General features: G+C 42.4%; 1 protein-coding gene across 1 annotated transcript; it reads right to left on the bottom strand.

Moving 5' to 3' along the window:
• Positions 1–120: 120 nt before the first annotated feature.
• clcn4 (chloride channel, voltage-sensitive 4) lies at positions 121–14,106 on the bottom strand. Its single transcript, XM_061779594.1, has 12 exons — positions 13,902–14,106; positions 10,543–10,697; positions 10,365–10,464; positions 9,324–9,511; positions 7,056–7,178; positions 6,780–6,986; positions 6,620–6,700; positions 5,388–5,933; positions 4,819–5,005; positions 3,442–3,840; positions 1,749–1,965; positions 121–1,672 (listed from the first exon to the last, which is right to left on the bottom strand). The coding sequence occupies exons 1-12, from the start codon at positions 13,915–13,917 to the stop codon at positions 1,582–1,584; spliced, it is 2,310 nt and encodes a 769-aa protein (XP_061635578.1). The 5' UTR covers positions 13,918–14,106; the 3' UTR covers positions 121–1,581.
• Positions 14,107–14,171: the final 65 nt, after the last annotated feature.

The raw sequence follows: 14,171 nt of genomic DNA, 5'->3' as shown, positions 1-14,171 counted from the left end.
TTTCTGAAATGCAAAAGTGTTTCCCATTTGTTATATTGATTTGCACTTCCCAACCAATGTATTTAGCAGATGTGTGAGAGTAGGTCGCATTTCAGACACTTAACATGTCATAAAACCATATTAAAGGTCAGCTAAACAGTTTATTTTGAATGACTGCATTTACATATTACAACCAAAGTGCAAATGTCTTAATATATTAATAGTTGAAATCAATTCACGTGTCCCCAACTAAATACAAATACATTAAATCATAAATACACATACATTACATACATTCTCTTGGCATTTCAAAATGGGATGTTTAGAGCAACATTTAGAAATGAGGAATACAGTGTGACAGATGGGAGCAGCTGACTTGAGTTAGGTTCTTTTTCACCACAACAGAAGCATGACATAGGACATGAAAATGCCTTTTGTTTACTTCTTGAAAACAATTCAGTCACCTTTGTTTTTCTTCACAGCACAAATGAAACCCTGCATCTACAGTAGGCAGATTTGGAAAGTGGTAAGCGTGCAGTTCTTGAGTTTCCAACTTACTCGTGTACAGTGGAGCCTTGAGATACTTAGTTATATTACTTACTTAGTTTTTTTCCATTCCTTGACCATGCTCATAACTCAAAACACTCATACCTCACATCATCTTTCCCCTCTGACATGAATGGAAATGCCATCAACCCGCTCCAGCCTCCACCCAAAAACAACAAAATATGTATAATGTGTTTTAATAAGAAAAACAGAATATCATATTGTACTTTATCAAAACAGTAATAACATAAATAGAGTAAAGAATCAAACAGTTTGTGGGTCATTATTGGACTGGTGGTGTGACTCATCCAGTGGGAGGCAGTAATTTAATACTCTAGGTGACTAGGTAAGCTGCATGACTACTAGTCATTTTATGCCTGTGAGTGCTGTTATATTGTCTTGTATACATTTGTAGCTGCACTGTCTGTTTTCAAATATCAATTGCTTGAAGCGTTATAACAACGCGACAAAAATGCTATTCGTTAGCCTGTCCATTATGTGTTAGCTTTAAGCTAGCAGACTTGAAGGCAAAGCACTACTGTTGTTTTAAATGCAAAATGTGTAATTCCCTTTGTTTTATGTTTGGTTTGACAGTAAACTTCAACAGAGTGGCATTAAACAGCATTAAGCCTCGTTTTATGAAAATTGTTCACAATCTGCTGCTTGTTGCTCAGTGATCGTACCTAAATATTTTACTCGCAAGTCAGAGCAAAAGCACAAGCAAAAGCAAAAGCAAAAAAAAAAAACCTTAAGTTGGGTCACTCGTATCTCAAGGCACCACTATTTATAGGATGCTGGGCGGATGTTGTGGCGTTCGCTGCCGCCATTAGTACCTCAAGTTTTAGCTTACAACACAAAGAAAAAAAAACAACAACAGAGGGACAGCTCATAACTTGGAATACTCGGAAGCTGGCGCACTCGTAAGTCAAGGTACGACACCACCAATAACTGACTCACGGCATGTGGAACATGTTGAGCGATGCGGGTAGACAGTCACAACACAAGTTGAGGCTGGCCTGTCCACGTGTGAGGGGCTTCTCACAGAAGGTCACGAGGCTAATTGAACATGATGGACTCAGGATCCTGGTTCATCATTTGCGCCATGTGACGCAGAACGTCCTTCTTGGTGATGATCCCAAGCAGACGCCTGGCGAGACGACAATCAAATAAACAAGCAACCGATAAAAAGAATGACTTTGTGACGACGCGTCCTCTTTTCTTACCCGCTCCGTGTCACCAGACACTGGCGCAGACCCAGCTTGCGGAATATGTCCACTACCGTCTCCATAGGCGTGTGGTCAGTGACGGTGAAGGGGCTAAGGTTGAGGATGCGGCGAAGCTTCAAAGCCTGCGGTGTGCTTGCTGGCAGCTGCGGCACGTCTTCGGTGAAGTACACGACTGAGCTGCTCACCACGCCATCTTGTTTCTGACGAGCATTTTCTGCGTGCAGACACACAAAGGGTGATATTAACAAATTTAGCTGTGTAATTGAGAATGTAATGAAGCTTCCCAAGGGTGGGGACTTTTGTCAGATTTTGTCATTTCCAATCTTTTGGTTCTCTTGTGACCACTTTTGCCCAACTGATTTATTATATTTTAAAATTCCTTGTTATTTACTGGCTTTAATTATACAATTTGTTCAAAATGGGTTTCATTCTAGACGCAACACTTGAAAATGTTACCTTCTATTTTTTTTATACCAGATTACATAATTCATACATTTTGGGACAAGGGAGCAATTTCATGTCATTGCTTAGTTCCGAAAGAGGCGTTTAATGGCTTAATGAACAAATTAATGTCAGAATTTTGATTTAAACAAGTGGAGCTACTTTCTTTTGACAATAGAGAACAATTACATTTGATATTAAGAAGTAGAAGCTGGCTGTAAAAAGACTACCATTAGAAATTTGGCTTTACACGATCAGGATTTTTGGAGCCCATAACCGATCAGCGAGTTTAAAAAAAGGATAACCGATCACAAGATGGAGCAATGTGTCTATTTAAATGACTTGTTCATTTACTGCATATACTTGTGTACTTAATTGCTCCCAAAAATATTTAAAATAAATAATGTATATTTGTTCATCTATTTATGCCAGTGAGGCATAGTGACAGACAGAACAAATGATAAATGGTCTTCTATTCGATGGCAGGAAGTAAATACGTGAATTAATGTATCCACCTTTTGGGACATTTTTGTTTGTTGGTGTGCCGTGGGAATACAATATTTTATGGCAGTAGTCTGAAAGACCAAATTTGTCTTGTAGTCTGATCCGGACATTACGTGTCGTCTGTCCCACACCGCTGACATTTTTTTAAAAATAACTTTTATTTGTGGTCAGATATTTACAGTACAACGTCAAAAGACACGCGGCAAGGCTAAAAATAAACTAGCTTTTGGATTTAAATATACTGTACACGACGGCGACGTGGAGTAAATGTCTTTTGCGGAGCCAATCAATGAAGTCATTGATCAAATCGGCGAATTATGACATTAAAGCCGATGAGCTGATCAGCATAAAATGCTAATTATCGTCCGATATCGATCAGATCGGTGTACAGTCTATTAGAAATATAAGGGAAAAAAGGTGGGCCCAAGAATATATAAAAATACGAGGTTGTTTCCAACCTGCGCATTGTAAAAACATACTGTAATTTGAAGGGTTAAAAAATAAAAATCGGGATATTGTACATTTGTACTTAAAAGTTCGGTGTAAAGTAATAAAATTGCTCTGATACTAAGACACTGAGACCACTTCACCAGCCTGACATTTGACTTCTGCTCAGGTGGCGTAGAAGCCAAGTCAGCCATATGAAAATACTTTCTAAGGTGAACATGGATGCTATTAATTAATGGTGGATCAATGTCCAAGGTTTCCATGTACGGCCTGTCAAAGGAGAACCGAGCTGACTCACTGATGGCAAGCGTGAGGTCTCTGCGCTGCACAAAGCCGATGAGCCTCTCCGAATCTCGGGACACAACCACCGGGAAGCCGTTATAATCCGTGTCTTTGATCAACATCTCCACATCCTCCACAGTGGTGGCATCCTGCGTGAGGACGGCCAGCGGTGGGTCATTCCTACGGGGTCTCATAACATCAGCGGCCAGGGTGCGATGCGTGAACTCATCCCTGACATCCAGGTACGGGTACCCATTGAGCTGGATGTGCGACTCGTAGATGCCCTCTTTCCCGAAGGCATCCGCCACCCACTTGCTGGTGACAGCGGCTGCCATTAGCGGGACGATGTACTCGAGACCACCGGTCAGCTCGAACATGATGACCACCAATGACACAGTCATCCTGGTCACACCGCCTAAAACAATAAACAACAAAGCTCCTCACACTACTGAAACACACACACACTCTCTCTCTCTCTCTCACTCACTACTCTCACTTCCATTCACTCCTGAAACGCTTTCTCTCTCAAACACACACACACACACACACTACTGAAACACACTTCTCCGCTCATATACACTATTGAAACACTCTCACACACAGTACTGCAATGTACAGTACTGACTGCGTACACCTCTCTCTCTATCTCTCTGTCTCTCATCCAGGAGGAAGAGATTGCAAAAAAGGCGACTTTCAACCATTACAACATGCACTTGCACAAATGAGACAAGATGAAATTTTTAATCGCTCAAGCTGAAAAAAAGGTTGCATTTACGATAAATTTGGTCGCAGTCTAGAGCCCTGAACACTACTATCACCACACTACTAAACCACTTTCTCGCATTGTTTCGCTCACACACACTACTGACATTTGTTTCGCTCACATACCCTTCTGAAAGGCTTTCACACACAACTCAAACGCTCAAACTCATGAAACACTTTCAGACTTAGAGACTACTATAACTCTCACACTCACCAATTTGTTTTGTGCTCATATACACTACAGAAACAACACTACTGAAAAGCTCTCAACACACCACTGAAACACACGACAAATATGCTCTCACACACACACTGACTGTTTTGTCGCTCACTACTTGGGCGCTTTCACACACACAAATGAAACACACACACATAGTAGTGAAATTCTTTTGCTCATCAAGACTACTGAAACACACTCATACACACGACTGAAAACTCTCATACATTATGTCCCTGACGGGCCTCATAACTTAGATTCTTCAATGAAGCCAACAAGTATATATTTATATAATTTCAGAGGAAGCTGCTGCAGTCCCTGAAGAAAAACAACTCAAGCACGCTTCCATTGCAAACATGCCAACTCCACACAAGAAGGCCGCAGCACGGATTCAGAAACAAGATCTTCCCTCACCCAGACAGGCGGCGGCGCCCACCATGGCGTAGAGTCCAGGTGTGACGCAGTCAGCGCCAGGCCGGCACCAGTTTTTGAAGATGATCCAGTCGTGATGGTGATACGCCATCTGTTCCACTGCAATGCCCACAATCCGCCCTGCGATGGCGCCCACTGCCATGCTGGGAATGAAGAGGCCTGACGGGATCTGGTGACATCACAGTAGTCGCGCCAGAGTTTTGATTTGTCAAGTCAAATCTATTATTTCTGCAGCACCGATTCACCACAGAAGTTGTCAGGCGAGACTAAACATTGAGCAGGTCAAGAAGCACACTTCTCAAACCAACCAAACCATACATGAGCAAGCAAAAACTCCATCTAAGGAAGAAACCGTCAACAGAACCCAGGCTCTGTGTGGTTGTGTTGAGACGTAGAGACAGAATAGAGGGACAGAGGGTAGATAGAGAGAGAAAACAGAATAGAGGGGTTGAGGGACAACACAGAACAACGGGCACAACAACAGCCGTATCAACAACAGTAAAAGTCCCTTGACAGCAGCAAAAAATTAATGCAAACTGATTTGGACTGACCTTCATGCCGAAGGTGAAGATGGTAATGACGATTTTAAAGACGAGAGCGAGCGCCAGCTGCCACAGAGCATTATAAACGCCGGGGCCAGCTGGGCGGTCGGGAATATCGTCCACAGGTCGGCTCATGTTGGGGTTGTTGATGTAGTCGCAGAGCTGCGACGACTCTAATGCTCCACAGTCGTTGAAGAGCTCAGAGATGAGCTCGCTGGTGCTGCGCCGGGTGTACGGGTTGGGATACGCCAGAACGGCAGTTATAGCCGTCACCGCGATGACCTCCAGGACCGGATACTTGCCCAGCTGGGTCATCTTCCTCCGTCGACACCAGGCGATGTTGGCTCGGATGAAGAGGGTCCCCCAAAGGCCGCCGAAGACGCCTAACAGGATGAAGGGCACCAGCTCGGCCATGTACCAGGGAGTGTGGTACTCCACGTAAAACAGCACCAGGCGGCTGTTGCCAAACGGGTTGATGGAGCGCAGCGTAAAAGCAGCAACCAAAGCGGCAAAGAAGGAACGCCATAAAGTCTTGAGAGGGAAGTAGTAGCTGACCTGCAGGAGACAAGGACGAGGTTGATTGGCCTAAAGCAGTTGGTTCGCAAACGTTTTAAGTCAAGGGACCCTTTAAAGGAGAGAACACTTTCGAAGGATCCGCTAATAAATTCTAACACCAATTAAACATGACTACCATTATGCACCCCTACATGCCATGGGAATTAATAACTTATTTTTTGGAACGTTTCAACGTAAAAATTCAGAATCTGCTTAATAGAAATGCAACCAAATGCCATTTAATTAAATTAAATATTTATCCATCGGCCTACCTCAGGCGCACTGCTTCCACTAACAACATGGATGTTATATATTTATGAGTTTTATGATCCCCACTACCACTATTTCTCATTCACACACTCACATTGTTTTGTGTATGAAAAGAAGCCTGTTGGAAAGCAATCACAGCATCAATGGCGCTGAACATTTTCAAAAACATAACGCCCCATTCATCCACCAGTTGGAAACTTTTAACTCAAGGTATGTGCTTCCAACTTGCAAATATTTTGCCCAGGTTGCATTTCTTCACCTGTACAACTTTACAAAAGAGCATGAGATAATTGGAAATGCTTCAGGGATGCAGGACAACCACTGGTACTTCTCTGGCTTGATTAATTGAAACATGGGCGCACCAGAACAGGAATATCCAGGAAAAAAAGATGCTACATGGTGACCAAAAAACCCACCTCTTCCAGGCTGAAGAGAACCCCTCCGATGGGTGCACCAAAAGCCACCGACACGCCAGCCGCCGCTGCAGCCGATAACACCTGCATACACAACAATTCACGTGATGAGCTGGCGTATCCGAACAAATCACATAATAAGGGACAACGCACAAACCAATACCTCTCGCCGTTTGCCCTCGTTCTTGCTGTACTTGGAGAAGAGGCTGCAGAAGAGGTTCCCACAGCAACATGCAACATGGACCAGAGGACCCTCCTTCCCGAGGCTGAGGCCCGACGACACGGCTAGAACCAGCGTGACCGTCTTGATGAGCAGCGTCCATTTTCCCAGGTAACCACGGATAATGAAGCCACTGAGGATGGTTTTGATCTAAAAACGCGTCAGAGTCAGTTTTACCTCCAGTGTTTGCGAAAGCCCGATTCCACATCACTAGCTCACCTCCGGGATTCCTGAGCCGCAAGCATACGGCGCAAACACTCGCACCAGTGACACAGCCAGGAAGGAGAAGGAAAGAGCCCAAAGGACGTACAGCAAGTAGTTTAGCACATATGCTCCCGCTCCCTAAAAAGGTCAAACATGATGTGCGATGGTTTTATGCTTTCATAGTAAAACAAACAAAACCACAATGTGTTAACCTTCTAATTTTAGCACATAATAAAGAGTAAATTAGGTGACCTGGGTACTCAAGTGTGGCAGAACACGAGTTGTTATTGTTGAGCTGAATTGAACTTCCCTTGATATCTTAAAGGGGCACTAAGCAGATATCTGTGTTTTGTTTCTAAATACATTAAATATAAGTGCTAGTTAAGTATAAGTGCTGAAAATGTAAAGACTTATAACAATATACTGCTGAATTGTTGAGCTATATCTTAAGCATAATTTTCACCATTTGAACTTCCCTGATTTTGTGGGTTAGGACTAAAACACAGCCCCCGTGGGCCATAAACTTTCTAGCCCGAGTTCCCTCCCCCACTATATAAGTACAAAGTGACGTTATTTCATTTGGCTGCTACTCAGTGGTGAGATACCTGTGCTTAGCTTCCATAACAAAGCCCATTTACCACTCCAGCATGCAGCTAGCAAGCTAACGATGGCTACATCCTGAAAATGTGTCCTCGCTGGATGCCTCCATTTACCGAACCGCTGGGTGACATTTTTTGAAGCTCCCAAAAAATGAGGAAATAAAAAGCAATGGATTGTCTTTTTAAAGACGCACGCAGATGGTCAGCTGAACATCAACATCAGAACCCAACTCTGCAGTGCGCATTTTTCAACAGATAGTTTTGTCAACTTTCACCAGAGACAACGTGGCTTCGTGGGTAACTTGATACTAGTGAATGGGGCAGTGCCGACAGTCTAACTACCTGTGCTTCCTCCTACCATGCCGCTGCCGTCAGGTGCCGTGTTCGGCTGTGACATTATGTCATTAACAAAGAGGGTAAGTTGACCTGTGTGCTTATTTTTATGATTATAGTCCACAATAACCATTCAATTTTGAAGTTGAGCCTTCTAACGTGATTTTCCATTGTATAAGCTATACAAGTATGTTTGATTCCTTTTGGCGCAGCCATTCGACACGCCCACAGGGTCTGAGACCTGAGCGGTGCCCCTTATTGTTCAAGTTTTGAAGCCTGATTTTATATACTTAGTGAGTTTTTTCATTATTTCATATTTCTTAGGCTTGTTAACATTACTCTTCTCTGTGGCATGTCGAATTTACATGCCATTTTTTTAGGCCTGCTTAGTGCCACTTGAAATATTTAACTTGTACAGAGACGATCGCAAGACTGCTCGGTGGGCTAACCGCCACTTCTAAAGGAACAGACTGGGAACCAAAGCTCCATCATTGGGTTTGTGGAAGGCATTTTCTCACAGGTATGTTGCTTGGTTGGGTTGTCTTTGAATAATTTTGCAAAACATAATGGTTAGCCTGCTAGCACTCTTACCATTTCACTAAAAGAGCACATCTGTGACATGAATCCAAGCAACAGAAAAATCAATTAATTAGCCATACCCTCAATGATTTTACTAACTTGGGATGTTCGATACCACTTTTTTTCAGACCGATACCAGATTCGGTATTACACTACAGTCCTTACCGATACTGATACACTAGTACTTTTGAGACATAAAATTTTTATGAACACAATGACAGATAATTGTGAACAAAATCCTCTCTTTCTTTCTGACACACATAATGATTTGCCAATGTGTCAAACCACCACAGTGTAGCACCAACGACTGGCGAGGAGGATTTACTCGATGTCAGATTATTTTTTCCTTAAATATCGGTGGTTGGTAGTAAGCAGCCTTCATGAGTATCTGATACCTTGGAAGCCGGTATCATCCGATACCGAAACCTGGTTTCAGTACTCGCCCATCGCTAAATGTTAACTATGTCTGGATTTTTACAACGTCTATTTATGAATCAATTTACCAGTTAGAATGTAAATTACAGCCAGCATTCCATCTCCCTTTAAAGCCATTTAACTCACATTGCATCTTCCTTTTTACTAACACTTTACACATTCAAACTATGGCGGTAATGAAGAAGGCTAAAACCATTATTCAAGCCATTTCCCCTGTTTTCTAAATTGCTCTGCCTTGGTCAAATGACATGTAAGAATTTGTTTCCTCGTGGTTGCCATGAGAGCTTTCGCCATCTGGTACTTATCACGTCATGGTTAAATGTCCTGTTGTTCGAACCTCAGAATGGCCTGTCATCAACTCAGCCCACTTCTGCCACTGCGGACACTTGTCACGGTCGTCAAAGGTCGTCTCGTTGGACGTCCAGCAGCACTGCTCGTGGCTGTACCAGAAGGCGGACAGACACACACCTTCTTTCAGGTCCGTCATCCAGTCCACCGCCAGGTCGATGACACCGGCCAACGTACCTTGAGGAGACATAACAGCACACCCGAACGAGGCCAAAATTATTGTGCCAAGCATGAAATTATTCATTCCAATTTGACACTTAAGGTTTGATTGTTCACACAAACGTGCCAGCTGATCTACTAACCAGGCGGGGACCCAGGATTGCATCTGCGAAATGGGTAAACTAGCCGTCAAAATTATTTTCCATGTTTCCGTCTAGTGGTGCTGTGTACGTGAAATAGATTCATTTAGCATGCGCAATGTGACTTACCAAACCTGAGACAAATTGCGGTGGTTGACGTTAAGTGTTTAAATCGCATGTCTGAAAGACAGGTGCACAGCTGTGCATAACCATGACTGTAGATACTGTAGCGAGGAGTCGGTGTAGACAGAATGGGAGGTGAGAGAAAGAACGGACCTTTTCCACTCGAATAAACAGTTTTGAAAGATCAAAAACACAAATTATGGAGAGATATCGTCTATTTAGCGATGCGATTTTGGACCTTCTAGACGATCTGACTCGGAGCCAGTCACAAAGAAGAGTCCTGCCCTATCACCTAGAACAAAACTCTGCATCAACTCAGCATTCCTTTGGGTCTGTGGGTCATTTCAGCGCACTGTGACAACTGGTGCTGGAGTCTCCCAGAGGAGTTTTAAACGCAACGTAACACAGGATGGGCAGATACACCCAATTCCCACGCACTCAGGACAAGTTAAATCAAACAAAACACGGCTCTTATGAGTTCTCTGGCTTTCCCAAAATTATTGGGCCCTTAATGTGTCCCAATTGTATAATTAACTAATCCAATGGACCAGGAATGGAAGACTTGCTGTAAGAGAGTTCTGGAGGTGTTCCACGTGCTCCTGACAAACCTGAGAGGAGTCCAATCAGTAGCATCACCACCCATCCTGACCAGGCATCCAGCAGGCTCTTGATCAGCTCCCATATGGATTCTTTACTCTTGCTTGTGATCTGAGAGGAAAAATGCACGTGTTCGTGCACAGTTTTAGTGAGACTGAGAGGCAGCGGCTCAACAACATCTTCACCAACCTTGCGGTGACGGTCAGTATCTCTTGACTTCTCCCTCAGCCAGTCGATGGTGTGGAAGTCTTCATAAGTAGCCACGTCAGGGAAGGGCTCCTCCAGGAAGTCCATCAAGGTGCCAGCTCCATTCATCTCATCTGTGGGCGTGGCACTACTCAGACCTGAAGATGGAAGCACAGCATGTCACTTTTGGTGGGATTGCAGGACCAGGGATGCCGTACGAGGGAGAAAACCTCCCCTTCTCCCATGCAGACATGATCTACTCCGCTCTGTTTAAACTGGTTTACATGATCGAATCCCCTGTTCGTCATTTGATTCTATACACTTTTCACACATGCTTTTTACATTTTACTTTTATCTTTATGTATTCATGCTCTGCATTTGTTCTGTTGTTGTTGCTGCCTCCCTGTTTTTATCTGCTTTGTAAGGTGACCTTGAGTGCTCAGAAAGGCACCTATAAATTCAATGTATTATTATTATTATTATTGTTATATGTCATGACGATTCTAAAGGCCCACCACTGACAAGCGTCCTCAAAAATAGTATTTTGAATTTGCGGTATTGATGTCTATAACAAGTGATATTTTTTTTCACGGAGCCCCAAATCCCTGACAACTCCCTTGAGTGGGAAATCTTTTGGGTCAACATAACTATTAAGTGCCTTTGGTTTCCTTATCATAATCACTCAGCCATCATGAAAATGTAGCAGAATAATGAAACTCCGAGGTCATTTTATAAATGACCAAACATTTGCACACATACCAGTATAATTATAAGTATATTGAAATGTCTTTCCTTTGTTGTATAGTGATGGACATGGCAGTTATTTTGAGTGTACTGAATCATTTGAATCATCCATCCATCCATCCACTTTCTGAGCCACTTCTCCTCACTAGGGTCGCGGGCATGCTGGAGCCTATCCCAGCTGTCATCGGGCAGGAGGCGGGGTACACCCTGAACTGGTTGCCAGCCAATCGCAGGGCACATACAAACAAACAACCAGTCGCACTCACAGTCATGCCTACGGGCAATTTAGAGTCTCCAATTAATGCATGTTTTTGGGATGTGGGAGGAAACCGGAGTGCCCGGAGAAAACCCACGCAGGCACGGGGAGAACATGCAAACTCCACACAGGCGGGGACGGGGATTGAACCCCGCACCTCAGAACTGTGAGGCTGACGCTCGAACCAGTCGGCCACCGTGCCGCCTCATTTGAATCAGTTCGTTAAAAAGATTCATCCAAAAGACTCGTTCATCGAATCGTTCAGTTCTTTTTCACAAAATAATTAAAGTGCTTCCTCATTCAGTTAATGATCCATCCCTGAGGTTCACATTCACTCATCACGTTCACCGAAGCACTATGTGTTGTTGTTGTCACGTATTGTAAACTAGGAAAGGTGGGGAGATTTATATTAAAAAAAAAATAATAATAATTGTTTTTTTGTTTTAACATGTCGGCGGTGTGGAACAGACCGCACGTCTGAGACAGACAACACGTAATGCCTGGGGATCAGACTACAAGACAAATTTGCTTTTTCAGGATTCAGACTACTGCAATAAAATTTTGTATTCCGACACCACCGCATCCCGTTTTTTTTTTTTACAATCATTGGGCTTTATCGTCAACTCAAATGCGACCGGATACACTCGTTACCGTGGCGACGACAACAAGAGTGGATCGCGCCGACTGTATTATAAGGAGAAAATGGGGGGAAAAGGTGTGTTGGTGGTCACCGGTGCTCAGGACAGGAGAGGACGTTCGTTTAAGGCTTGCTTGAGGTATGTTCACGTACTTTTAATATGATACAGCTCGCAACCAGGCAACAAAACGTTATGTAGCCTAGCAAGCTACTGCTAGCACTGACGGTTGTACGTAAACATGCCGCCGTTCTGTTGAATCATGCTCTAAAGTTTTGGTGTGGGTGAAGTAATTTAATTACAATAAAGTAATTTAACTACAGTAAGTTAGCACCCATTATTTCTGTCACGTTGTAATGTTGGTTTGACCTGACTGATTAGAACACACGATCTGACGAGAGCAGTGATTTCCAACCTTTATGGAGCCAAGAAACATATTTTACAACTGAAAAATCTCACGGCACACCAACAAACAAAAATGTCGCAAAAAGTGGATACATTAATTATTGTACTTGCTTCCTGCCATCTAATTGAAGACCATTCATTTGTTCAGTCTGTCACTATGCCTCACTGGCATAAATCGATGAACAAAGATACATTAATTATTGTAAATATAATTTTTTTGAGCAATTAAGTACACACAGTAAATGAACAGGTCATTTAAATAGACACATTCCTCCATCTTGTGTTCGGATCAGTGATCGGTTATCGTTTTTTTTTAACTCGCTGATCGGTCCCAAAAATCCTGATCGTGTAAAGCCCAATAAAAACCTTTCAGAAATACAAGACGTATTTGTTAAACAGTACACAGTCAATTTGCTGATAGTGAAGGTCCATCATGAGGTCATAAAATGCAAAAAAGTCCAACCTGTCATTGTCCACCCTGTCAGCAAGCTCACATATTTTGCTGTTTGCGGAGACATCGTCTCCTAGCAGTTTATCCATTAAAAAAAAAAAAAAAAGTTTGTGCATTTGACCAATATGCATTTCTAACAACATGTTATCTCTTTACAATGGATATTAAGATTAAAGGAAAAAAATTATTTTGGCGAAAAGTACCAAAGACACCTTATGGTGATACTGACTCAAATTCCTGACGTGTTTCAATGTGCATTAAAACTAGTATACATACATATTATGCATATCAACAAATGTTTCATACACTGTGCATATTGAGTGTATTATAGTCCTACAATGCCATTATATAATCACTCACAGTCAATAATGTACTTTTCACTTTGCACTAATCGTTCAAATATTATCAGAATTACACAATATTTCTTACTACAGATTTTTTTAATTAGATGATTCAAATGTCTTGTAATCCCTCTTCATTGCTGTTTATTTGTTTTGTTTTGTTAGTACTCTATAATGAATCCGTGTTTGTGTAATATTATTGCTGTGACAATGTAATTTTGATTGAATCCAAAAATTAGTCAATAATAATTTTTTTATTTTACGTTAATGTTAAAGTGGGATACCGGACTGTAAAAGATAAACCAGTACCGTGACTCGCAGCATATGGATGAACACCGATTGCATTTTACACCAGTCTTTGCTTGTGTTTACAATTCTAAATTAGTTACTGCAACAGCGCTAAACAAGATTAAAAACAAGAGGTTCCAACAATAATTGCCTTCTATGATAAAAAGTTCTATGATTAAACTGATCAAGTGCATCTGAACATTAGTAACAAGCTAGCTCTTTAGCATGTTGAATCAAATTACCTTCACCGGCCTCCATTTCACAGTCCGTCCGTACGGTGGAAAAGAGAATATTATAATGCACTTGTATTTCATTGAATAGGAATCACAGCTGCCATTTTCGGTCCATGTGTGTAGAGATAAACACCGTCAAGCCAGTACGCGTTCCAACAGTTCCTCCTAACCTGCAGCCATCAACTGCGGTAGTATCGCGAGATCTGTATTCAATGATCCTCTGTGTGTAGATGAATCACGTTGACATTTAAAACCAGAACGATGAAAAGATCCTCTACG

Source organism: Phyllopteryx taeniolatus, chromosome 1 (assembly GCF_024500385.1).
Source record: "Phyllopteryx taeniolatus isolate TA_2022b chromosome 1, UOR_Ptae_1.2, whole genome shotgun sequence".
NCBI classification, from domain to species: Eukaryota; Metazoa; Chordata; class Actinopteri; order Syngnathiformes; family Syngnathidae; genus Phyllopteryx; species Phyllopteryx taeniolatus.
This window is presented reverse-complemented; position numbering and strand designations above follow the sequence as displayed.